Below are 27,167 nucleotides of genomic sequence, written 5' to 3' on the forward strand. Positions count from 1 at the left end.
TTATTTTGTTAGATCAATTTGCAAGAATACATTAGCAGATTAGCAGGGCAGGTTTTTGATTCTGAGCTTCTTTCATATGGCAGGATCTCTATCTGTACAAATCCCAATGTGCTTTAGTCAGTTATTGCTAAATAAATATTGTGTGGGCACGTGAAACTCTAAAATGCCTGGTTTTAAAGATACAATATGTGCATTATTACAACCACTCTCCTCATCTCTCCTGAAGCCACTTTGCAATTCCTATCTTTTGTGTACACAGCTCCTATGCAAACCTATGTGTTTCCGTGGTTACAGATTACAAACAACCCCTAAAACTTTTCTGTTCTTGCTGTTCAATTTTATGATCCCCCAATATATCCACCTTCTTAACACTTTACACTGACAGTTAGTGATGAGCTGCAGGGGCTATATTCGAATTCGCTATATTTCACGAATATTTTGTAGAATATTCGTCATATATTCTCGAATTTCGAGAATTCAAGATTATTTTATTGAATGCGAAAAATGGCAATGTAAAAATCGCATAATGCAAATTCGTAACATGAAATACAGGGTGGGTCACTTAGGCTACATTTTTCAAGCTGCTAGAAGTTTCATGAGTTTCTCCTGAGACTGGAGAAAATGGTTGGCACGGCAGAAGATTACAGTAGCTTTACATGCAGATAGAGTCAAGTGCTCCAATATTTTCGCGATTGCGCTAATCGGCAGTGATTAGAATATTTTTTCGCACTACGTGCAACTTTTTGCAGGTCTGACTACAGATTACTGATTGGTGCACTAAGTATTGTTGTGAACTTGACATTGCATCCTTCTCATTGGCCCACAAGCAAGAAGCAGAGAGGAATCGTGTTCAGATGGAAAAAAAATGCTGAATAGTCAATATAACGAATATATAGCACTATATTCTAAATATTTGAGAATTCTCGAAGTGGCGATATTCGCGATAAAAATTCGCTATTCAAATATTCGTGCTCAACACTACTGACAGTGAAAGAGCACACGGGGCAGACACTGAATTGGCATTTGGAGAAGCGCTAAAGTTGGCACCTCACAGTGTATCTGCAATATATGTCATAGAGATCTAATAGTTGGGGGCCACAGGCTGAGTGAGGAGGTGTCGACACACAACTCTGTATTCAAGTCTATGGGCATTAAGCCCCATTCACACGACCATCTTTTTGGTCCGCATCCGATCGACATTGTTTGCGGATTGGATGCAGACCTATTCATTTCAATGGGTCCACCAAAAAGACGGAAACACTGTCCACATCTGTATGTCCGTTCCGTAGTGCCGCTAAAAAGATAGAACATATCCTATTCTTAGAAAATAGTAAGACCAGGCACTCAAATATGGAGTCAAAAGTGAGAACAATTTAATAGAGATTTTGCCCAATTGGCAATTTAGAGCAGTTAAAATCAATACAATAAATCAATACAATAAAATAAAGCAGCATATAAATAAATAGATCGTATATACACAGCAGCATATAAATAAATAACAGCGATCGGTGTAGCGTATCAGACCAGAGTCATATTCATCAAAAGCGTAGATATAAAAGGCGTAGATATAAAAAGCGCAGATATGACAAAACCGCAGATCCTCTTTCTAATAGATGTTACTCTTTCAGATAATCGTATAATCGCATATAACTCCAATAGGGTGATCAGTCCTATGTGCCGCCCCCACCGACAATCAGCAGAGCATGAGCAGGTATCGCAAACACTATTGGAAAGTCACGAAGACACAGTGTGATAGTATATCGAGGTGGCGTCCCACCTGTTCACGCAACTGTGTCGATTTTTACCTAGATCGAACCGGTGTCTTCTTGTCCTTATCCGAACTTAGAATATTCGCAGTAGACCAGACGCCAACTGGATATCCGTTGGAGCCACGTGAACGGATATCCAGTTGGCGTCTGGTCTACTGCGAATATTCTAAGTTCGGATAAGGACAAGAAGACACCGGTTCGATCTAGGTAAAAATCGACACAGTTGCGTGAACAGGTGGGACGCCACCTCGATATACTATCACACTGTGTCTTCGTGACTTTCCAATAGTGTTTGCGATACCTGCTCATGCTCTGCTGATTGTCGGTGGGGGCGGCACATAGGACTGATCACCCTATTGGAGTTATATGCGATTATACGATTATCTGAAAGAGTAACATCTATTAGAAAGAGGAATTGCGGTTTTGTCATATCTGCGCCTTTTATATCTACGCCTTTTATATCTACGCTTTTGATGAATATGACTCTGGTCTGATACGCTACACCGATCGCTGTTATTTATTTATATGCTGCTGTGTATATACGATCTATTTATTTATATGCTGCTTTATTTTATTGTATTGATTTATTGTATTGATTTTAACTGCTCTATATTACCAATTGGGCAAAATCTCTATTAAATTGTTCTCACTTTTGACTCCATATTTGAGTGCCTGGTCTTACTATTTTCTTTGTACTTCTGCTTTTTGTGACTGGGTGGGTCACATAGACCAAGAGCACCTTATCCTAATTACCCAGCTGTAGTGATCCACAGATGCCTTGTTTGGTTTATATCCTATTCTTGTGTGTTTTGCAGACAAGAATAAGTATTGTTACAATGGATCCACAAAAAAAACGGACGCCACATGGACGTCATCTGTATTTTTTGCAGGTCCGCATTTTGCGGACAGCAAATTACATATGGTCATCTGAATGCACCCTTAGGCCTCTTTCACACGGGCGAGTATTCCGCGCGGATGCGATGCGTGAGTTGAACGCATTGCACCCGCGCTGAATCATGACACATTCATTTCTATGGGGCTGTGCACACGAGCTGTGATTTTCACGCATCACTTGTGCGTTGCGTGAAAATCGCAGCATGTTATATATTCTGCCTTTTTCACGCAACGCAGGCCCCATAGAAGTGAATGGGGTTGCGTGAAAATCGCAAGCATCCGCAAGCAAGTGCGGATGCGGTGCGATTTTCACGCACGGTTGCTAGGTGACGATCGGGATGGGGACCCGATCATTATTATTTCCCCTTATAACATGGTTATAAGGGAAAATAATAGCATTCTGAATACAGAAAATAGGGCTGGAGGGGTTAAAAAAAATAAAATAAAAAATTTAACTTACCTTAATCCACTTGTACGCAAGTCTTTAACTGTGAGCAATAGGACCTTCTGTCTTTAACTGTGAGCAATAGGACCTTTGATGATGTCACTACGCTCATCACATGATCCATCACCATGGTGATGGATCATGTGATGGACCATGTGATGAATGCAGTGACATCATCAAAGGTCCTATTGCTCACAGTTAAAGACAGAAGAGATGCGGGCTGCGCGAACAAGTGGATTAAGGTGAGTTAAAAAAAATATTATTATTTTTTAACCCCTCCAGCCCTATTTTACTTAGCATTCTGTATTCAGAATGCTATTATTTTCCCTTATAACCATGTTATAAGGGGAAATAATACAATCTACAGAACAGCGATCCCAAGCCCGAACTTCTGTGATGACGTTCGGGTTTGGGTACCAAACATGCACGATTTTTCTCACGCGAGTGCAAAACGCATTACAATGTTTTGCACTTGCGCGGAAAAATCGTGCATGTTCCCGCAACGCACCCGCACCTTTTCCCGCAACGCTCGTGTGAAACCAGCCTTATCGAAACAGTCAAGCAGACCTGCAACTGAATATTTACCCTGCAAATTGCCAGGCCTGGTGGAATAGGTGTCAGGAGACCCATGTTCTCCTAATAGGTGGGGGTCCCAGTGGTTTATTCCCCACCAGATATTTATGGCATATCAATACATTTTCTAAATGGAGGTAAACTTCAAACATAAATATCAATTTATGGATTGATATTTTTACTTACTTGTTTGTGTTTTTGGGGGGGGGGGGGGCTATGCTCCTAATTATTAAACTATTGATTGTTAATATTTTTGTGCATTTATATCTATTTACATTTATATTATCTAATATTACCTACAAACATATCAGTATTGGACATTATAGCAGCAGGACATCATTTGCATGTATATTCCCCTGTCTAGTATTATTGTTCAGTAATTTCAAATCTGTTAGACCACAGCACTCTTTCTAAATCTGGCAAAAGTGGGTGCACGTCCGGGTTTTGTTCTTTAACTCCACCTCAAGAACTGTATGTATCATATAGATTTAGACAGTACTCCAATGGTAATGATGATAATCAGTAAATGTTTATTTCATAACATTTCAGCCGGGCACAGTGGTACACAAGTCGCAACGTTTTGGGGTAACATTTTCCCTTCATCAGGCAATAACGAGACCACATGTCAAACCGGCAGCGTTTGACATGTGGTCTCGTTATTGCCTGATGAAGGGCTAATGTTAGCCTGAAACGTTGCAACTTGTGTTCCACTGTGCCCGGCTGAAATGTTATGAAATAAACATTTACTGATTATCATCATTACCATTGGAGTGCTGTCTAAATCTATATAGTATTATTACCTTTTTAGGTAAGCTTTTTACGACTGTTTCATAGTCAGGATGAGTTTTAAATTTACAGTGAAAAATGAGCTATGAATATTCATGTATAAATGCAGATACTATAAATAATGCCCACATCAACCCTGTGAAAGGACATTCCGTGATGTGATCTGAACATGGCATCAGGTGCAGGTCTGTAGATGTCATACTGAGTTCGTATGCCTCATTACACTCAGCTGCTCTACGCTGTTGGCCGCACCCTCTTTAAAGTATTAAAAAGCATGGGCAGATCTTTATATTTGACCTTTCTTCCCTCGTGCATGTCCTCTCATCAATTGAGTGGAGGCTTTTAAGCAGATTTTTTTTTTTTTAATCCATTACAAAAAAAAATAACAGGGTTAAAGTACTAAAATTTAAGTAGTCAAATTTCAACATGCTGCCAACAGTGAAATAAGATGGGAGATTCAGTTTGTGTGATTTTCATAGAAAATATGAAGCATCTGAATATTGCTTCTAAAATATTAGAGTATCAGTGCTGCTTTTCAGTTGTAATATGGCTTTCATGTTCAGCGCTCTGAGAGAGGCAGGAGTAGCTGCATAATTTAGTGTTTGGGCACAGAGTTGTTCACATGCAAATAGCACAGTGAGTTAAAGAGGTTGTCCAGTTTTAAGAGGAAATCGGACAACTCAAGGGATCAATCTATAATAAAGAATAGATCACTACATACTTGACATATCCGGCTCCCCAACTCAAGTTCTTCTGGCAGGGCTATGTCTTCCCGTCTGCAGCAGTGACGTCACGTTCAACAAGTGACCACTGCAGCCAATCACTGACCTCAGGGGTGCACCAAAGAAGCCAGTGATTGGCTGCCATTTTCATGTGTTAATTATGTCACTGCTGCAGACGCCCTGCTGGTAGAGGAGAAGCAGCGCAGGATCTTGCAGGTAAGTAATCATCTATTCTTTATTACAGGTCAATCCCCTGAGTTATCGAGATTTCTATTGAAACCAGACACCCCCTTGAAATGCTGATGAAGTACCCAGCTTTGGTAATTTCCACACATACTGTATCATATTTTGTTAAATTCCTTGGCAAATATAACCCACTGAAGAAATGAATTCCAATGTATATTGTAACTAGGAAAATGCAGCAGTCATATATTTAACATTAATGAAATTTTTTATATACATTTTTCATTTTCCAGCATATCTTCAGTCCAATCAAATCATGGGCTGGGGTGAGAAGGCTATTGAACTGCGTTCTGGAGAGACGGGAACTCTAGAAGGAGTGTTCATGCACAAAAAGGCACAGAAGTTAAAATTTCTGTGTGAAAGAAACGACAAGGTAAATCATATCTATGAATGATAGCAACTATTTATGTGCAGAATAAAGGAAATATATGATGTTTATAGGCACTCACTGCTAGGTTGTTACTCATGAGATGCATTTAGTGCAGTTTCTTGGAAGAATTATACAGGATAAGAAATGATTATTTCAAGTGAAAACAAATAAGATGAAAATATACATTTCTAGAAAACCAATAACTTAGTATTAATTGCTCCATCCATAGTGCTAACAAATAGATCACACTTTAGAGAGCATTTCTCTTTCTTTTAATTCAGTTTTTTAAAGAGGACCTGTCACCACTCCTGAAATGCCTGTTTTAATAGCTACATGCATTCCCCACATACTGTAATAACAATTCTGGAACATCTATTCTTACGGCTCTATGTTGTGCCATTCCTTTATTATTTCAACTAGAAGTTCTGAATTAATTGCTAGCAGTCTGCAGTAAGGGTACAGAGGGGTGGTAACCAGTTGGGGGTGTTTACCTGCTGTAAGGGTTTTCTCTCTCAAGCAGGGCGGCGATGACAGATTCCTTTGCAGACAACAGAATTAAAGTCCAAATTGATGCTTTATTTTATGACAGTCCGGCAATTTACAGGCAAACCCAGTTATAATTCACTAGGTACGGTGAAGTTCCAGCACCACAAAACATAAATCAAACAAAATAAACTCCTACCAATCTGGGCTCTAACTAATACAGATTAGTTTCTAGCTCACCTATTGAGTTCAGGTCACACACAGAGAATCTGGCGTCTCTAGCCAGCAAGGCAGCCAGCTTCCTAGACTTTTCCAGGCACAACTCTCCCAGACTGACAGCCTGGGATGTGCTTTTATTTCCCCCTAACGATCCCATCTGGCTACACCTGGGGATCCCTCAGGCTAGGGGGAAATCTGCCCTGAAATGGGGTGGACTGGGGAGGTCCCACTACCAAACCTACCTTCCCAGTCCAAGTAAAATCCAGCCCTTGAACCTTTAACAAAACTATCTCAGCAACGTACACTTTGCTGAAACCACTTTAGCTTTTCTGGTTTACTTACCTCACCCAGTTGAGGAACCTGGGTGAGATATACACCCCTTCCAAGACTTTACCACATATCCCACCCCCGCCTCTTCTCCAGACCGGAGGTCTGGGCGCTTTCAGCAACCATACAGTGTATCTTGGACAAAGCATCAGCGTTTCCCTGCAATTTCGCTGGCCTATGCTCAACCTTGAAATTAAAATTTAGCAGGGGGAGAAACCACCTTGTCACTCTTATATTTTTCAGTTGTTTTGTTTTTATCTAGCTTAAAGGAGCATGAGCTGTCACCAACAGAAATTTTCTACCCAGCAGGTAATATTTAAGTGACTCTAGAGCCTATTTAATGGCCGGACATTCTCGTTCCACTATAGCATAATTTTTCTCTGCCGGGGTCAACTTCCTGCTTAGGTGCATCACTGGGTACTCCTCCCCATTTATCACTTGTGACAGGACCACTCCCAAGCCTGTATGAGACGCATCAGTCTGGACCAGAAACTCCTTTCTGAAATCTGGGGAAATGAGCACTGGTTGTTGACAGACTTTAGGGTCTGAAAAGTCTTTTCTGCCTCTGGGGTCCACTTCACCATTACTGACTTAGTCAGTGAATGGTGCTGCCATGGAGGCAAAATTCGGTACAAACCGGCGGGAGTACCCAGTTATGCTAAGGAAATCCCTGACTTGTTTTTTCATTAAGGGCTTAGGCCAGTTTTGTATTACCTCTACTTTATTGACCTGGGGTTTAACCAGCCCTTTACCAATAATGTAGCGCAGGTATTTTGCTTCCTCTAGCCCTACTGCACACTTCTCAGGGTTTGTGGTTAGGCCAGCATCACTAATGGAGTCTATCACGGCCTGCACTTTCCAGAGGTGACTTTTCCAATCAGGTGAAAAAATTAACACATCATCAAGGTAAGCGGCAGCATAGTCACGATGTGGCCTCAAGATTAGGTCCATCAACCTTTGAAAAGTGGCAGGGGCTCCATGTAACCCGAACGGCATCACTGTGTACTGGAACAGCCCCTTACGAGTGGAGAATGCCGTCTTTTCTTTAGCCCCATATGACAATGGTATCTGCCAATAACCCTTTGTAAGGTAAAGGATCGTAATGTACCTTGCTTTCCCAAGCCTCTCAATTAGTTCATCTACTCTGGGCATGGGGTACGCGTCAAATTTCGACACCTCATTTAGCTTCCAAAAATCATTACAGAACCTCTAAGTCCCATTGGGCTTCGGGATTAATATAATAGGTCACGACCACTCACTGGTAGATTCCTCAATGACCCCTAATTCAAGCATACACTTGACTTCCGAGGATACCGCTTTTCTGCATGCTTCTGGGATCTTGTAGGGCTTTAGATTCACCTTACTGTGGGGATCAGTTCTCATGTAATGTTTTATCAGGTGAGTACAGCCTAGTAGGTCAGAAAACCTCATTCTATTTCTCTGCAGAAACTCCTTTACTTCTTGTTTCTGGTGACCTGACAATGCCTCACTAATTTTTACCGGGGGAATTGGTTGCGACACCTCCTTAGTCATGGTCTGTGTGGCCACCAAGGATTCCCGATCTTTCCACGGCTTGATCAAACTTACGTGGTAAATCTGAAAGGGTTTTCTCCTTCCTGGTTGGTGCACCTGATAGTTCACCTCGCCCACTTTTTCCACAATCTCGTAGGGACCCTGCCACTTTGCCAGAAACTTACTCTCTACGGTGGGAATTAAGATCAGGACTCTGTCCCTGGGATTAAAGCCCCTTACCCTGGCAGATCTGTTATAGATTCTGCTTTGAGCCTTCTGAGCTCTTTGCAGATGCTATTTAACTATGGACATAACGGTTGCTATCCGGTCTTGCATTTAAGCGACATGTTCGATGACGCTTTTATAGGGAATAGCCTCGGTCTCCCAGGTTTTTTTGGCCACATCTAGTAAACCCCTTGGGTGACGGCCATATACTAACTCGAACTGCAAAAACCCTGTAGAAGCCTGGGGCACCTCTCTGATAGAAAACCTAAGGTAGGGTAAGAGGCAGTCCCAGTCCTGGCCATCATTTTCTACCACTTTTTTTAACATCTGCTTCAGGGTCTTGTTGAATCTCTCGACCAACCCGTCTGTCTGAGGGTAATACACGGATGTACGTATTTGGGTGATTTTAAGCAATTTACATAATTCTTTCATGACTTTTAACATAAAGAGTGTATCCTGGTCTGTGAAAATGTCTTTAGGGATCCCCATGCGGGGGAACATGAATAACAACTCCCGGGCAATATTTTTGGCCGCCATGTTTCGTAGGGGCTCTGCTTACGGGTACCGAGTGGCATAGTCCAATACAACCAAGATATACTGGTGTCCCCTAGCCGACTTAACAGTGGGACCCACCAAATCCATCGCAATTCTTTCAAAAGGTACCTCAGTGATGGGAAGAGATACTAAAGGACTACGAAAATGTGGGGCCGGGGCACTTATCTGGCAGGTGGGGTTAAGACTCGCGGTATAATCTTACCTCCTCATACACTCCATGCCAGTAAAACCTTTGTAGTACCCTCTCTTGTGTTTTGCTAGTGCACAAATGACCCCCAAGTAAGTGGTTATGTGTGAAATCTAGTACCATACGGCGATGGGGTTTTGGTAACAGAAGCTGCTCCACAATTTCGTCGTTGCATTTGGTACCTCGATACAGTAGGTTTCCATTCATGGCAAAATGCGGAAATTTCTGTTCAGCTTCTGGTTCCTGTGGTACACCATCTAACACAGTAACATTTCCTCGAGCATTCAAAGCTACCTCAAGACACTTCTAAGTCCAACACATTCTGCCCAGATGGGCAAGCTTCCTCTTCCCCTGCTAACACCTGCAACGGAAAAATTTCATCATCAACATGCATTTCACTTGAAGCATTTAAAGGGGAAGGCACAGATTCTGCAGGGGTTTCTTCACTGGCTGCAGAGGAGTCTTTCTTCTTTCATAATTTCCAAAACAATGGGAAGTCCCGGCCCAATATCACATCATGCAAAAGTCTTTTGACTACCCCTTCATAGGTTACAGTCCCATCCGGAGTCACCAGCTTAACCCGAGCCACTGGGCAAGACTTGCCATCCCCGTGGATGCACAGCACATTTATGCTTTTGTCCGGCACATAATTCCTAGCCAGAAAACTTGCACGCACCAAGGTGACCAGACTACCGGAGTCCAAAAGAGCCCTGACGGAGCAGTCGTTTACTACCAGAGTACATATCTGCGGCTCAGTTTTTAGTCCTGGTGAGGCCGCACAAACTGGCACCGCATACAGCGACTGTCTCCGGCTAGCTCCACACTCCATGGGCTCTGAGGTAAGAGGGCAATGGGCAGCAATGTGTCCCCACTCACGGCACCTCCAGCACTGGAGCATCCCAGGTCTCCTTGGTGAGAACACCTCTCCAGGACCAGACTGCCCGTGGGACTCAGTCTTATGCCCACTCCCAACCTCTAGAACCTTGCTCCCTCTTGCACCCTTCCATACACCCCCAACAGCCGGAACTCTTACCCATAGATGGGTCTTATACTCCGGAGAGGTGTTGAAGCGGCAGGGACATCACGGAGGTAGTCCTCAATTGCCAGGAATCTTTCCATCAGGTTAACGAACTGGTCAGCAGTAGTGATGAGCGGCATAGGCAATATTGGAATTAACGATATTTCCGAATTATTGGTCGAATATTCGCCATAAATTAGGAAATTCGAAAATTCGTAAACTACGGTCATTATTTACTTGATTGCGAAAATCGGCAATGTAATATATTCGCGATAAAAATTCGCTATTAGAATATTCGCGATCAACACTATTTGCAAATATGAATATATAGAACTATATTCTAAATATTCGCGAATGCTGGAAGTGGCGATATTCGCCAAAAAAATTCGCAGTTTTGGGGTCTCCATGTCTGACCCACCACTGTAGCTCTGGAGGGAGGGCTCTGAAATAGTAATCCACCACTACTTTCTCCACGATCTGGGCCGATGTAGAAGACTCGGGTTCCAGCCACCTCCATACGAGATGGATGAGGTCATGCATCTGAGATCGTGCAGGCTTGTCCATGGTGAAGCTCCACGTGTGGACCCTCTGGGTGCGAACAGCCGGTGTAACGCCCAAGCGAGCCAGGACCTCCCATTTGAACTTGGCATAGTCCCGGATATCATGCTCCCTGAGGTCATAGTAGGCCTTTTGGTTCATTGGACAGAAAGGGCACAAGGACCTCTGCCCACTCTGCTACTGGCAGTCTCTCTCTCTCCGCCACTCTCTCAAACATGGTGTCACGGTCCCTCCCATGACAGAGGTGAGAAGATTGAAAAGACTGGCGGCATGTGAGGGTATCTGACAGTCTCTGTTTTCTTTTTGCAGTGTTGTTGTTCTGTAATGACCAAACTTCTTAGCAGGTGCAGCTTGTAGTCAATACTGAGGCTCTATTTAGTCCTGACTCACACTGCTTACCATGCGGTTGATATTTCCTGCTGGAGTTGGTTGAGCTGGTGTGTTGTTCCTTTGGATCTCCTGCTCCTCCATTTTTCTTGAAGCTAAGTGCATTTTGTTTTGCATTTTGTTGTTCGCTTGTGTGTGTTGTTGTCTAGGCCTCAGGGAGACGCTGGTTCCTTCATCTGGGGAGGAACCAGTAGTCTTATTCCCTACCACCACTCCTAGGGCCTTCCTGGGTCTTCAGGGATAAGGTTCCGGTGTATGAGTATTTCCACCTTCAGGGTCTACTCATACTGGCAGAAGTCAGGGAGAGGTCTAGGGATTCCTAGGAAGTCACCTTCCCTCTCCCTTAGCTTTGGGGCCTAGACTCCGATCTATTCCTTCTGTGTGTCATTTAGTGTTATCCCCTCCCCATTACCGATAACACATGTTCAGGTAGGCCTCAATATCGTCTTTGGGCATCAGCTTTTGCAAGGCCCGCTGCACAGCTCTCCTCATCACAACTAAAGTCTCTGGGGGGCTTACCGCCACCCGTTGGGCTGGAGCTACAAGAGTCTCTCTCAATATAGCAATCTGCTCCACCAGTAAATGACTGGTTTTCTTGCTGCCATTCACCAGCGTACTTAGTGCAGGGAGAGATGTGTCTGCAGATGCTAGGGACAGTGATAGAAAAATCGTCATTCTACTTAAAAAAAAAACATTTACAAGTGCAGAGAAAGATTATTCAAGGTGTAGGGAAAGGATAGGGAGGAATCATTCCACCGCATTTCTGTTGAACTGGGTTCATTCAGGGAGGTGACAGCCTGGGTAATAGGAACATTTCTATTAGACCTTGCAGCACTGACTGGGCACCCAAATTGCCATTATACCGCTCTGAAATTCCAGCAAGCCGTTCTTATTAGGGTGCAAGTGCTGTTTGATACAGGCATTAACAAGGGTTATTAAAAGGAAATATTTATATGTCGTATTTGCCCTTGTGCACTGCACTTATCTGTAGTAAATGATTTGGTGGGGTGTTTTGGCACAAAAAGAAAAAATATATTTGCCACTCAGCGGTGCAGTTATTTCTTGTAAAGCCTTTTGTGACGTGTATTAGCACAAAAAGAAAAAATACATATACCGCTCTGCGGTGCACTTATCTGTAGTAAAGGCTTTGGTGGGGTGTTTTAGCGCAAAAAGAAAAAATATATTTGCCGCTCAGCATTGTAGTTATTTCTTGTAAAGCTTTTTGTGACGTGTATTAGCGCCAAAAGGAAAAATACATTTACCACTCTGCGGTGCAGTAATATGTAGTGAAGGCTTTTGTAGGGTGTTTTAGTGGAAAAAAATATATATATTTGCCGCTCAGCGGTGCAGTTATTTATTTTAAAGCTTTTTGTTACGTGTGTTGGAGCAAAAAGAAAAAATATATTTGCCACTCAGCCGTGCAGTTATCTGTAGTAAAGGCTTTTTGTGGGGTGTTTTAGCGGAAAAAGAAAAAATAAATTTCCTGCTCTGCGGTGAAGTTATTTCTTGTACAGCCTTTTGTGACGTGTATTAGCAGAAGAAGAAAAAATATATTTGCGGCTCAGCGGTGTAGTTATCTGCAGTAAAGGCTTTTGTGGGGTGTTTTAATTTCCTTTTTATTTATTTGCTCTAACAGTATGTCAGGCAGAAAAATGCCAGGCCCTGCAAAGGGGAGTGGCACAGGCCTAAATGTTTCTGGCGCAGGCAGTGGTCGCAGCAAAGTAAGGGCCCGTGGCAGCAGAGGTCACTTCGAGAGGACTGAGCTCCCAGTGTCAGCTAGTGGTCGTGTCGTGACCAACAACCCAGCGGTTCTTGAGTGGCTGACTCGACCTTCGACTTAGTCGCGAGTGATATCAGACACCCCCAGGCAAGAGTCAGTGGGTTCGTCAGACACAACCCTTAGTTGGCATGGCCCGAGAGCAGGCCCTATGCCCTCACCTGTCCTCAACCTGCGTCTGTCCTTTCCTTCACTAGGCGGGCAAGTAGTGATGAGGAGAGTGGTGTGGGAGCTGGTGTTGTGAGCGGTCAGGCTCCTGACCCAGAGATGGTTGAGGAGGACATCAGTGACGTGCAAACAGTACTCGATGATGATGATGTAGCTGATCGCACTTGGGAGCCGGGTGACGAAGGGGCTTCATTTTTTTTTCTCTTTATATAATAATATAATATTATAAAATCCGGTGTCTCCATGATAAATCTGTAGCGTGGGGGCCCTGTGTGGCTTCTACACACTTTCAAAATAATCCTTCAGCGGGGCGAATAGTTGCCGGATGACCAGGGCGCTCCATGACCTTCCCAGGAGCTTCTGAGACGTCCGTATAGTGCGTGGGGTATCCAAAGACCCTCTCTATCTCCGTGTGCCACAGGATGTCCTCCTTACCATCCATGATGACTGGAAACTCGTGATGTTTTTCCTGACGAAGAGACCAGGGGATGTTAGTTATGGTTTGAATCTTGATGAACTTTGCGACTCTTCCGGGCTCCAAGCAATCTTGAAGCTTTGTCTTCTCATTGTCTGTAGCTACTAGAGGCCTGTTCATGCCAGGCAGGTTCCCCCAGAAGTATCTGGCTCGATGACACTTGCATCAATCTTGACAGGATTCGTCTCCAGGTGGGGAGAAATTGTTTTTTGGAATGCTTTCTCCATCGCAACCACGTCGTCGAATAACCAGAAGACTGGCCCATGCTCTCCTGTCTTAGGCAACACTTAATTTTTTCTAATAAATTTATTAAATATTTAATACTCAATTGAACCAAAACTTGATTACACTTATAAGCAACTAAACTTAAATTCGCCAATATATTATCCCAATCTTCGATGGAAATTCCCTGACAATCAATTTGCCAAGCCTTTTGTGCCGGAGAACGTGTATTATTGAATCGTGCTGAGCTAAGGTGGCCTACTCATGCTGCTGCCACCTCCACACTTTGTTGTCATGCCACTTTGTGGCCTCCTCATGCTGCTGACACCTCCACACTTTGTCGTCGTGCCACTCTGTGGCCTCCTCATACTGCTGACACCTCCATACTTTGTCGTGTTGCAACTCTGTGGCCTCCTCATGCTACTTCAACCTCCACACTATGTCACCTTGCCACTCTGTGGCCTCCTGATGCTGCTGCCGCCTCCACACTCTGTCATTGGGCCACTCTGTGGTCTCCTCATGCTGCTTCCACCTCACCACTATGTCATAGGGCCACTCTGTGGACTTCTCATGCTGTTCCCACCCTCCCCACTTTATGACTGGGCCACTATTTTGCCTTTTTGGCTTGGCTGACATCATTTATTCGACCCTTCTTCTGATCTGTCGGAAGGAAGGTAAAATGAGACGCACAATGGATCATCTCTGTGTAGCAGCTGTAAGGCCTGTATGGTCCCATCATAATTGGCTTATGATTTGGTAGCCAAAAGCAGGAGTGGGTACAAAACACAGAAGACTTGCAAATATTCCGTTCACATGTCATCACTGTTTTGGACAACTCCTGTTTTTTTGGCATTAGCAATACTAATAGATTACTGACCAAATGCTGATGGATGCTCAACAGACAGGATTCGTTTTTTGTGGGTTATTGTTCTGATGGATCAGAGGAAGGGCAAAATAATAAGTGACGTCAACACAAACTTACTGCTAACACCCTCTCCCCTGCCAGGGGGCTCTACATGTATAAGCGTGTAACAGAACAGGTTCTGTAGACATCAATGTGGAATCAGCTGACGACGGTTTAAAAGGAGTGCGCTTCTTCTTGGCGCTAACATCAACCTGTAAGGCTGAGTTCATACTTGAGCTATTTGGTCAGTTTTGGCCCCGTGACTGCCCAAATAAGTGAAGTATGCAATGATTCTAAGAGCGCCGCCTGTCATCTGCATGTCATACGGAGTCACAGTATTATTTTACTACCAAAGCAGACTCCCTATGCGTGTTACTGCAAGGCACAGTGTTCTACACCACTATACAGGCTCTCTGCAGCCAGCAAATAGCAGTTTTTTAACGAAATTCGCCGCTAATGTATTCGGATCAAAATGTAAAAAAATAAAATCGCTGAACCGGCAAATCAAAATTTCACAGGTTAGAAAATTACTCTACAGTTTACATCATATACCTTTCTTACAGGTCAGAATATAAATTTTTGGTGGGAGTGCTACTTCAAGGAGCATGGAGTTTAGACACTACCCTATTCCTATGGCATAGGAACTGCTTCCTGACACAGTCAGGGCATTTTTCTAGAGCTGTCACTAGAGGGAGCTCATTGCATCTAGATTTATACAGCTTCTAGTGTGTTAAATATTACTGTATAAATTCATATGGCATTAGCTCCCCCTAGTGGTAGCTGCACACAGACAAAATTGTATCATGTAACTATGACTGCGTGAGAGGAATCAGAATATTTGGAGGTCTCTGCCAAAATGGTGACACTGCAACCTCTGTACAAAGAAACAATCATTAATAAAAGAATAATGAAAATTTGCTTGGTGGCTAACTGTACTGACAGAATTTAGAAAACAGATCTACTACACCAGTGGTGCCCAACCATTTTTCGTCTGAGGGCCGCACTAGACATGGTATAAATTTTGCGGGCCAGAACCAGGTAGCTTTGCCAGAAGGAAATGCAAACACTGTGAGGGGGGCACATGTGAGCATTACTACTGTGAAGGGGCAAATATCTGGAAATTTTTTCTGTGAAGGGGGTGCATCTGGGCATTTTTACCATGAAGGCGGCACATGTGAGCATTACTACTGTGAAGGGGCAACTGTAAGCATTATTACTGTGAAGGGGGCACATGTGAGCATTACTACTGAGAAGGGGACACATCTGGGCATTTTTACCATGAAGGGGGCACATGTGAGCATTACTACTAAGAAGGGGACACGTGAGCATTACTACAGTGAAGGGGGCATATGTGAGCATTACTACTGTGAAGGGGGCACATGTGAGCAATACTACTGTAAAGGGGGCACATGTGAGCAATACTACTGTAAAGGGGGCACATGTGAGCATTATTACTGTGAAGGGTGCACATGTGGGCATTACTACTGTGAAGGGGGCACATGTGACCATTACTACTGTGAAGGGGGCACATCTGGGCATTTTTACCATGAAGGGGGCACATGTGAGCATTGCTACTGTAAAGGGGGCACATGTGAGCATTTACTACTGTAAGGGGGGCACATGTGAGCATTACTACTGTGAAGGGGCACATGTGAGCATTACTACTGTGAAGGGGGCACTCTCTCTACCACAGCGCAGACCACCACTACCAGACACTAATTCCAACCAAGACCAATGAACACCACTCATGTCCTGGCCTTCCCAAACAACAAGGAGGGGTTCCCTTCTTACCCCTCAAAGCCATGTACTGCCGGACCCTGCCAAATGGACTCCACTGGCCCTTCAGGATATCCCAACTATCCTCACTAAGGAACCAGCCACACTTACAGGGACAGCCCTCCTGAAACCACACTGCCTGTGCCCGCCATTAAGAGTCAGCCCTTCCTTCCTCTGGTACAGTCCGGTCACAAAGACCAGCACAGCGCACGCATCCAGACACAGCACTCGCACAAAATGGGGAATTGTGAGCCCTCTGCACAGTAGGACCCCAGCACTGCAAGCAACTACCCAGCGGTGAGAGACGCGCTGAGTCCACACACACAACGCACCCTGCAGAGTCCACACACACAACGCACCCTGCAGAGTCCACACACACAACGCACCCTGCAGAGTCCACACACACACAACACCCTACAGTCACAGAAATCATTTACTACTCACATTCGTTCCCTGATTTGCCTCCAGGCTTTCTGTACTGCGCCACTGCAGCCGCCCTGGAGTGTACCTTCTTCTGCTTCTCCAGCTGGGCGCAAGCTCCGCCTCCCGTCACTGCGCGGGCCGGATCACACAGCTTCGCTGGCCGGTTGTGGCCCGCGGGCCGTAAGTTGGGCACCACTGTACTACACCATACAAATGAAAATGGAAAATAAAACCGTGAAATGTTATAATCGCTTATATAACTGTAAAATCTGTATTCCTACAAGGCATTAAAGAACGAGTTGATGTCAGCATGAATAATCCGTCCAGCTCTGTATTTTAGGAATTATGATTTGATTGCCTATAATTGGACATACTGAGTTTGGATGATTTACTTGCCATTCTCCTCACGCCTTCGAAATCACAAACTGGATTTGGCTAATAAATAAGAGAAGCTAATGCCCCTGTCACAATATGAACTCTACTGTCATCTGATAATTATCCCATATAATGGTCTTAGAGGAGTACTGCATGTGACGGGGACATATCTAATAAACTGGACAGGGGTTGGGCATTAATGGCAGCAGTCTGACCGACCCTGAGTTATTTCCTTTATTGCTGTGAACTATTTATGAAAATCTATGTCTTGAGGGGAAAGCTGTCAGAGACGACTCTTCTCAAACAGCATGAAATGCGTCTCCATCCACATATTCTATTTAAAGCTTGGACATGTTATATTATATGTTTTATCCAATTTTAACGAGGGGAACAAAATAGTACATACGACTCTAGAAGTCATATAAAAAGTCCACTCAATGGAAGTGTCCTTCATAAAAGAGTTGCTGGTAAAAGGATGGATAATCAGATGAACAAAAAGAGTAAATCGGATTACCATCTATTGTATGATGGCCTCCTGTTGAGGAAGAGAAGGATCAGGAAGTTTGATTTTAAATGGGTTCTATCGTCAGATATGTCGCATTAAAACCATCTCACCTGAGACGTGCACTTGACAGTTGAACATCATGATATTGCTCCCACATTCTTGAGAAAATCAATATTTTAGAATAATCAAATGAGCCCACTAGGAGCAACAAGGAAGGTGGTGCTCCATCCCCGTACAGCGCATGCGCCAAATGAGCTCCCGTGAGGCTTCAGGGCTAAGTGTGAGTACATCCTCACATCTTCATTAGCTGGTATTGTCAGTCATTGATGGGAAATGTCATGGGGGCAGTAAGGAGAGCTTCTGGGAGCAATGAGCTGTAACTGCACCGCCCTTGTTGCTCCTAGGGGCTTATTTGCATATTATAAAACATTAATTTTCTCAAGAATGTTTTTGCCTTATGTGTGAATAAACACAGAAGTTTGATTTAAGAACTGGTACTATTTGCCTCTGTACTGCATCCGCATACCCTGTCTACCAGAGCGAATTCCCACAATTGGTGGAGGATGCGGGCACGCACAGAGAGGCTGGCATAAACGCCAATTTTTTTTTTTTCCGGGTACGGCTGGATGTCCTGGATTAAACAAGCTAAATTCAAACCTGTGTCAAGTGACAAAATGGATGCTGTAATGAAAGCTCTCGTGGAGGCTAACCAACACCAGCAAGAAACAAACCAGCTGCTGTTACAACACGTGATGGCTTTACAGACGGCAGGAGCGTCCCAAAGTGTCCATGATGTCTGGAAAGTGGTCCGTGCGGCGATCCCCAAGATGACACCCTCAGATGACATCGAAACCTACCTGACGATGTACAAGAAGGTGGCCACAACGGAGAATCTACCCCGAGATCAGTGGGCTGAGGTCATCCCTCCGTTCCTGGCATCCGATTCACAGCGGGTGTATTTCAGCTTGTCGGACAATCAAGCGGCTGACTACCAGAAAGTCAAGGGTGAGATTCTGACAAGACTGGGGGTGAATGTGTTGGTCCGGGCCCAGTGGGTGCATCAGTGGGGGTTCCAGTATTATAACGTACTTCACCTCTTGCAAAAGTGGCTACAGCCTGACGTGTCGAGCCCCACTGCTATGCTGGATCATCTGTTAGCTGATATGTTCTGGAGGGCTTTGCCACCCCCTCTCCAGCACTGGATCAGCCAGGTGTCTCCTGGCAATGACCTGGTGGAACGCTATGAGGCTACCAGGAATCTAAAGGGGGGCTCTTTCGGGAGGGGGCCAGTCAAACCCCGGTAATCTCCACCCCAGGCCAAGAGTTTTGAGCCGATAAAACCTGCTCAGGATGTACCCACTGCGGACCTGGCTCTGATAGTCTGCTGGCGGTGTCAGGAGCCTGTCCATGAAAGGGCTGACTGTCCCCATCGGGTTGAGCTCATGGACACTAACTATGGCTACTGTCAGTCGCTATATGCCAGGAAGCTGTGTCCAACAGGTACCCCAGAAACTCTAAACCACTTGTGCCAGGTGGAAGTGGGAGACACTCCAGTGGAGGACCTGCTGGACTCAGGGAGTCTGGTGTAAGGGCTTCACTGGTACGGTACGCTGAGTATCCTGGCCGGAAAGTCGGGGTCATGTGCATTCATGGGGACTTAAAATACTTTCCCACTGCCCTGGTGTCTCTAGCCAAGGGGGTCGGCAGGTCGACTCACGAAGTGGCAGTTGCCACAAACTTACACTATGAACTTATAATAGGGAGAGACTTCCCGTGCTTCCCGACACTGTGGCCTGCCTCGAGAGTGACTGATACCCATGAGTCAGGGGTAAGCCTAGTAGAGTGGCCTTGTTCAAGAGGAAGGCCAGAACGCTTGGAACCCGAGGCCGAAAGGCCAGCGGTAGGGGTCGACCGCCACTTTGGTGGAAGAGGGGGAGACAACCCTGCTGAGTGTAATGGTGGGAGACGTGGAGGACTTGCCGCCGGGTCCTGAATTGGCAGACCTCAATGTCTCCGGGGATAATTTTGGTACCGCACAACACCGGGACCAAACCCTATCCCGAGCCTGGGAAAATGTATTAATAGTTGATGGTGAACCACAACAACCTGGAGCCAAGATGGTGTTTCCCCATTTTGTGGTTCAACAGAATATGTTGTATCGGGTAAACCAACTACGGGGTTAGCATATTAAACAGTTGGTGGTGCCCAAGGCTTATCACAAACTTGTGTTAGATCTAGCCCACCAACACATTCTTGGGGGTCATCCGGGAATGCAGAAAACACAGGACCGTATACTACAGCGGTTTTACTGTCCCAGTGTGTTTAGAGAGGTGGAATAATTTTGTAAGTCTTGGCCGACCTGCCAGACAACTAGCCCCCAGCACCTTTTCCGCAGTCCCTTAGTACCTCTCCCGATCATCGAGGTACTGTTTGAGAGAATCGCTATGGATCTCATGGGCCAGTACCGAAGTCCGCTAGAGGGCACCAACATATCTTGGTCATCCTAGACTACACCACTCGGTACCCGGAGGCGGTGCCACTGCGACATATATCGGCCAAACTCATAGCTAAGAAGTTAATGGAGATGTAGGACTACCTAAAGAGGTTCTGACCGACCAGGGGACCCCTTTTATGTCCAAGGCTGTAAGTTACTGCACATAAAACAGCTACGGACGTCCGTTTATCATCCGCAAATGGACGGTCTGGTAGAGAGGTTTAGCAAAACATAAAAAAACATGTTAAAAAAGGTGGTGTCTAAAGATGGGAAGGCCTGGGACCTTCTTCTGCCCTTTCTCATGTTCGCTGTGCGGGAGGTACCCCAGGCCCCTACTGGGTTCTCGCCCTTTGAACTGCTATATGGCAGACATCCTCGCGGTTTGTTGGACGTAGCCTAAGAGGCTTGGGAACAGCAACCTACTCCGCACAAAAGTGTCCTTGAGTACATTACCCAGATGCAAAAAAGGATAGAGACAGTGTTACCTCTTGTTAGAGAGCATATGGAGGCAGCTCAGCAAGCACAAAGTCGGATCTATAATCGGCAGGCCCGACCGTGGACAGTAAGTTCCTGGCTAGGTGGCAGGGGCCCTACAAGGTACTCGAGAAAGTTGGAAAGGTAAATTACAAGGTACACCAGCCAGGGTGGCGAAAGCCAGAGCAGGTTTAACATGTTAATTTACTAAAACCTTGGAAAGATAGGGAGACCTGTACTGAAGACAGCCCGCGACCGGGTTTTCTAGGGGAAGAGGTTCCGACCCCTCTGTCTGATGCAAGGGAAGCGGTTGCCACAGTAAAAATTGCTGACAGCCTCTCCTCTAAACAGGCTCAAGAGGCCAGGGAGTTCGTTAGTCAGAACATGGATGTGTTCTCGGACATCCCTGGATGCACTTCCGCAATCCAGCATGACATTGTCACTGAGCCTCAGGCAAAAGTCTGGTTAAAGCCATAGCGGGTACCCGAGGCTTGTCGACAAGCCATCTCGGAGGAAGTGCAGCTAATGCTGCGGCTAGACATCATCGAGGAGTCTAAAAGTGAGTGGGCCAGTCCTATAGTCTTAATACCCAAGCTGGACGGGATGTTACGGTTTTGTAACAATTTTAGTAAGCTGAACGAGATATCTAAATTCAATGCATATCCCATGCCCCAGGTGGATGAGCTAATAGAGAAGTTAGGACAAGCACGGTATTTTTCTGTTTTGGACCTCATGAAAGGGTACTGGCAGGTTCCCTTAACGGAGGCTGCCAAAGAGAAAACTGCCTTCATCACGCCTGAGGGGCTGTATCAGTATAAGGTGTCACCCTCTGGCCTGCATGGTACCCCCACCACTTTTCAACGTCTAATGGACATTGTGCTTCATCTTCATCCACATCGGCGGTACGCCTCAGCTTACATGGATGATATTGTCATTCACAGTACCGACTGGGAAAGTCACCTGCCCAAAGTACAGGCCGTAGTGGACTCCCTTCGGAAGGCTGGACTAACAGCTAAACCAAAGAAATGTGCGATATGGTTAGAGGAGACTAAATACATAGGGTATGTCATTGGCCGCGGAGTCATCAAACCCCAAGTAAACAAAATAGAGGCGATACGGAATTGGCCCCGACCTGTCACCTCTAGGCAAGTAAAGTCGTTCCTGGGGATGGTGGGCTATTACATGAGGTTTGTCCCCCACTTTGCTACAATAGCCGGGCCACTGACTGACAGGGCTCTTTAAGGGACATAAGTCCGTGATGGTTCACTAGGATGATTGGGTAGAAGAGGCGTTCTCCGCTTTGAAGTCGACCCTGTGTGGGTCCCCGGTTTTGGTGACGCCCGATTTCAAGAGGGAATTTATAGTACAGATGGATGTCTCTAAAGTAGGCCTCGGTGCTGTACTGTCCCAGGAAGTCAACATGGAGGAGCATCCCATTGTCTTCCTCAGCCGTAAGCTCACCCCAGCCGAGACCAAGTACAGTATAGTGGAGAAAGAGTGCCTGGCTATCAAGTGGGCACTCGAGTCTCTCCGCTATTATTTGTTGGGGAGAAAATTCCGCTTGGTGACCGACCACTTTCCTCTTAATTGGATGAGCCAGGCCAAAGACAGAAATGCCCGGGTCACCCGATGGTTCCTTTCCCTACAGAACTTTAAATTTACAGTGGAACACAGGGCAGGCCGGTTACAGGGAAACGCGGATTCCCTGTCCCGAGTACATTGTCTGACGAGTGTTCACCCCCTCGTGGTTGAACAAACGGGGGGGGTATGTGACACAGTGAAGGGTATGGTCTGGGAAAACAGGTATTTTCCTCCCAGCGTGTGCTGCTGGGCTAACTTGCAGCCAGGTGGGGTCAAACACCAGACTGGCGTCTAAGTGCCGGTCCAGGTTTTGGCAGTACCTAGCTGTCCTTAAAAGACAGCTGGGCTCAGCAGCAAGGTGTGTGTGCTGGAATCTGAGGCTTGTGCCGTGCAAGAGAGCTGAGACCTGTGTTTAGGGGAAACAGGCCCCCTAAAAGCCTGCTATGGACTGCTGGAGGTAGAACTGTTAACAAGGTGATTTTTGCTACGTGGACTTTCCATTGTGTGTGAACTAACACCAAGACTGCGAAGTGACGTTTTGTTTTGTCTTGCGTGTGAATAAACATGGAATTTTGATTCAAGAACTGGTAATTTGCCTCTGTACTGCGTCTGTATACCCTGTCTAGCAGAGCGAATCCCCACTATAGATACATTATAGATATTAGAAAGAGATAGATAGATAGATAGATAGATAATCAGATATATAGAAAAATAGGTACATGATAGATAATTGGTTATATGATAGATAGATAGATAGATAGATAGATAGATAGATAGATAGATAGATAGATAATCAGATAGATAGATAGATAGATAGATAATCATATAGATAGATAATCATATAGATAGATAATCATATAGATAGAAAGATAGGTACATGATAGATAATTAGTTATATACTAGATAGATATATAGATTCCTGATTTCTGTTCTGTGAGCAGTATTTTTATAAATTGTCATTTTTTTGCCCTGATTATAATTTTATGTGATCTTTTTCAGGTATTTTTTTCATCGATACAATCTGGTGGCAGCAGTCAGATTTACTTCATGACCCTAGGACAAAATGTTCTCTTCAACTGGTAACTTGGTGTCAAGCATCTTGGGAATTGCAGACCACAGCGGTGGCTGTGAGACAAGCCTCCTAAAAGTGTGCACCATAAACCAGGAACCCAGAGGAGCTGCACATTTGTAGTGAATGTAACTCCTGAGTATGAAGTAAGAAGAAACAGAGTCTGGGAATGGCTTGTAGCATTAGTTATATCTTGTGGTTACATCTACAGTTTGCACACGCCATTTTCAGGTTATTGAAGAAATTGTTTCTCTGGCTATTGGTGAACCAATATTGCTGAGTGCCGGAGGTCATAGAGTTAATGTAGCAGAAGACATATAGATTAAGGTTAGATACATTTATCCCCGAGGAAACAAGCATTGCACACACTATACTGGTACAATATCTCATGAATTAGATCTGCATAGCAGTGTATAATAGGGAAATCTCAGTCAGGACAGGTATTAAATGGGTTTTCAAACAAGAAATCTATCAATGGCATTCTAACCTCTGACTCCTTTAGTATTAATGATACAGTTAACATTCATTCCTAAAGGAACACTAAACCTAGAAATAAATGATAAAAGTAAATAGGAGATAAACTTATCGACAGCAACCTGGACACTTAAACATAGAAAGAGCAGAGATTTACTGTAAAAAAATGAATTCAAGTCCTACTGAATATTTTCCCATAAAACTATATATCAATCTGCTCAGCTCCTCCTGCTCTATAACATGCTGCCTGTAGATCAGTGTCACATGTTTCCTTTAAGCCTTACTCTATTTAGATTACGGCTTCTATATACAATAGAATTCACAATGCTCTACCAGATCTGTCGCACAACAGACTACAACCCACCCAGCAGATCCCATTGCCTTATAATGAGGTCTATTCCACTGAGGCATCCATTGTTTTGATGGAACAAACTGTGATGCATGCGAATGTGAACATAGCCTAAGTGGTATGTACTATGGGGGATATTTATTAAGACCGGCGTTTCAGACCCCTTGCGCTGGATCCGGCCGGCCTCCACATAACTTTGGTACATCCACCACCGGTCTAAATGTAAGCCAGCTTTCTTGCGGGCCATCCCGTCCAAGGCAGGACGTCCCCTTCCCCACCCATGCCACGCCCCCATTTTTAGACATGGCGTCAGCGGGAAAAAGTCACAGATTGCTGCGCAAATAACCTTTGTGCCACAAGCTGCGACAGATATATGGCAGGAAACTGGCGTATATCAATTAGTAAATTACCCCCTATACCCTTCCTATGGACAAGTATTTAGACTTTATCAGTCTTGTAGTTTTATATCTTATTAGACTTGCCCTTTATAGGAAATTGCAAAGACTGTTCCTAATTGTCAGAGACAGTTCCAGTAAATTTGTGCTGGCCACAAATGGATGGGACTTGCATAAAACCAGCCAACAAGTGGGCAGTCCTGATTGATTTGGGGAATTCCCAGGTGGGGATTATATGCCCTTATTTTACCAACTACAATGTTGTAAGGTATGCTGGATGTCCACTTGATAAAGAAGAATTTATTTTCGTCCTGTACCTCTTTAAATATTAGAACGGTTACTGTATTGCTATGAATCTACTGCTACTTAAAATTTAAGACATATCTAAAAATTGTGTATTCTGGGTAACTAGCAAACTCTATGATATTGCACTTTTGTCTCAGAATTTGATCATGCTTCGCTGACACTGTAATATAAATCTTACTTGAAAGACTGCAAATTCTATTAAAATGTAGAAAGCCTATAGTCGGCAATGTAAAATATTCCTGTAATATAGTTTGAATGATATTTTAGTTAGCAAATGACTGCATGGAAAGTTAATCAGAGTTACATTTGTGAAGCCATTTCTTATGATTTCTAAAATGACATGCACAGTAATTCAAGATAATACTAATAAAATGATATAGCATTCTTTCCTTTTAAGAAGCAGAACGTGTATCTTCACAGTTGAGCAATTTTGTAGATTGTAGTTTTACCTTTCCTTTACTTAATGCAGCATTTTTAAAAGCTTTCTATGTGAATAGAGAAATACAACTCAACATTAGTATAAAATTAGTATGGTTTCTTAATTTTTTATATTCATTTTTACTTGTGAAAGTATTTTACCTTTAGGACTATGGGGGGAATCTATCCAACTCTGCTATACAGAATTTTGGCTTAAAAAAGCTCCAGAATACAGTTATGTGACTTTTTGGACTTATCGGCACGTGTTTGTGAAATTTTGTGTTTTTATACCACTCACTCCAGTTTTGAAAAGTGTTGGGAAAGTGGCGTGGTTAGCCAGTTGAGCTGACTTAGGGCAGGATTTATCAACTGTGACAAAAATTGTCTCAGTCTTACGCCAGTAAATGGGGGGGGGGTAAAAAGTGGAGTAATATCCCAAGACAGAAGTGTAAAGATGGGTTTAAACTGCCCGATTATTGGGGGCGAACATATGAACAAACGCTTGTTCCAGATAATCTATGAGAAGTTGTTGCCGATCACTGGATGAATGAGCGAACCACTCCTTCTTTGTGTAAAGCAATCATTCATGTTTAAACCTCAATGAGCAATTCTGGTCAGCAGATTTTGCTGTGTGAACAGAGATCTGCTGCCTAGAAACAATGAATCTGTATGGGAATGAGGCTGAGCGATGGCGGTGGCCATCGTTCATCCCCATACAGTAGAGGGGATCACTGCATGATGAGCAGGCACCTGCCTCATCAGGCCCTGTAAACCGGCTTTTAGTCTTAAGCTGGCCATACACATTATACTTTTTTTTGTCAGCCGAGAATGGTTGGTTCGGATGACACACCAATGTGTTTGGGGAGCTCATGACTCTTCCCTGACTGATGAAGGTGGGGAAGACAAGGATCAGGCTAAATGAATATTTTTGCCTGATCTTTTTGTACTATGGGGAGATAAGCCACCACCAGAACTTCCTGGCAGTGGCTTTTTAGGCTCCATCCATAGCATACTCAGACATGTTTAACCAAGCTGAACATGTATGTGTATGGGAAACCAGGAGGGAGACAGGAGGGAGAGCTGTCAGCTGACAGCTATTGAATGTGTATGTGTGTGTCACGCTTTGGTGTGGGAGGGAAACACCACACAGAGCATAGGAGGGAAGGGGGAAGCAGGGAATCAGGCCTGAGAACTAGGGAAGGAAGATGGACACCTCCTAGTGAAAACCCTAACCAAAATCCTGACTGACTACCAGTATGAACAGACCGCAAAGGTAGGTGAATTCATATGCAGGAATACCTAGAGTCCTATCTAGCTCTATAGGACCCTGGTACTAATGGTAGAGACGGGACTACCTATTCCTCCAAAATGAAGGACTAACAGGAGTCTACTTCAGACCTAATACAAACAATAGGGACATGCAACACACAGAACCCAAACAAAATAACTTCAAAGAGGCTATGGAAGCATCAGGAACTCAGCCAAGATCCAACCACAAACAATCCACAGGCAGAGAAGCTATAAACCGCACAGCATAGTGGGAGAAGCAACTATGAATAAGGAAGGTTAAATGACCACATAAGCAACACCTGGAGGCAAGGGGTGTGGCAATTACCACAAGGAAAACCTGTCAGATCAAACCACGTGTTGCCAGTCTCACAGATCTCCTGCCACTCACTGTCGCCGGGACGTCTGTATATCTCAGTACAT

General features: G+C 44.4%; 1 protein-coding gene across 1 annotated transcript in view; it reads left to right on the forward strand.

Annotated features, from left to right (window-relative positions):
• The window catches only part of NRK (Nik related kinase), a 336,723-nt gene extending 312,008 nt beyond the window's left edge, over positions 1-24,715 (forward strand). The window contains exons 31-32 of the mRNA XM_040442402.1: positions 5,666-5,805; positions 23,447-24,715. Coding sequence (XP_040298336.1) covers positions 5,666-5,805; positions 23,447-23,530 — 224 coding nt within the window. The 3' untranslated portion in view covers positions 23,531-24,715. The remainder of the gene's footprint in view (positions 1-5,665; positions 5,806-23,446) is intronic.
• Positions 24,716-27,167: the final 2,452 nt, after the last annotated feature.

Source organism: Bufo bufo, chromosome 8 (genome assembly GCF_905171765.1).
Source record: "Bufo bufo chromosome 8, aBufBuf1.1, whole genome shotgun sequence".
Lineage (NCBI taxonomy): Eukaryota > Metazoa > Chordata > Amphibia > Anura > Bufonidae > Bufo > Bufo bufo.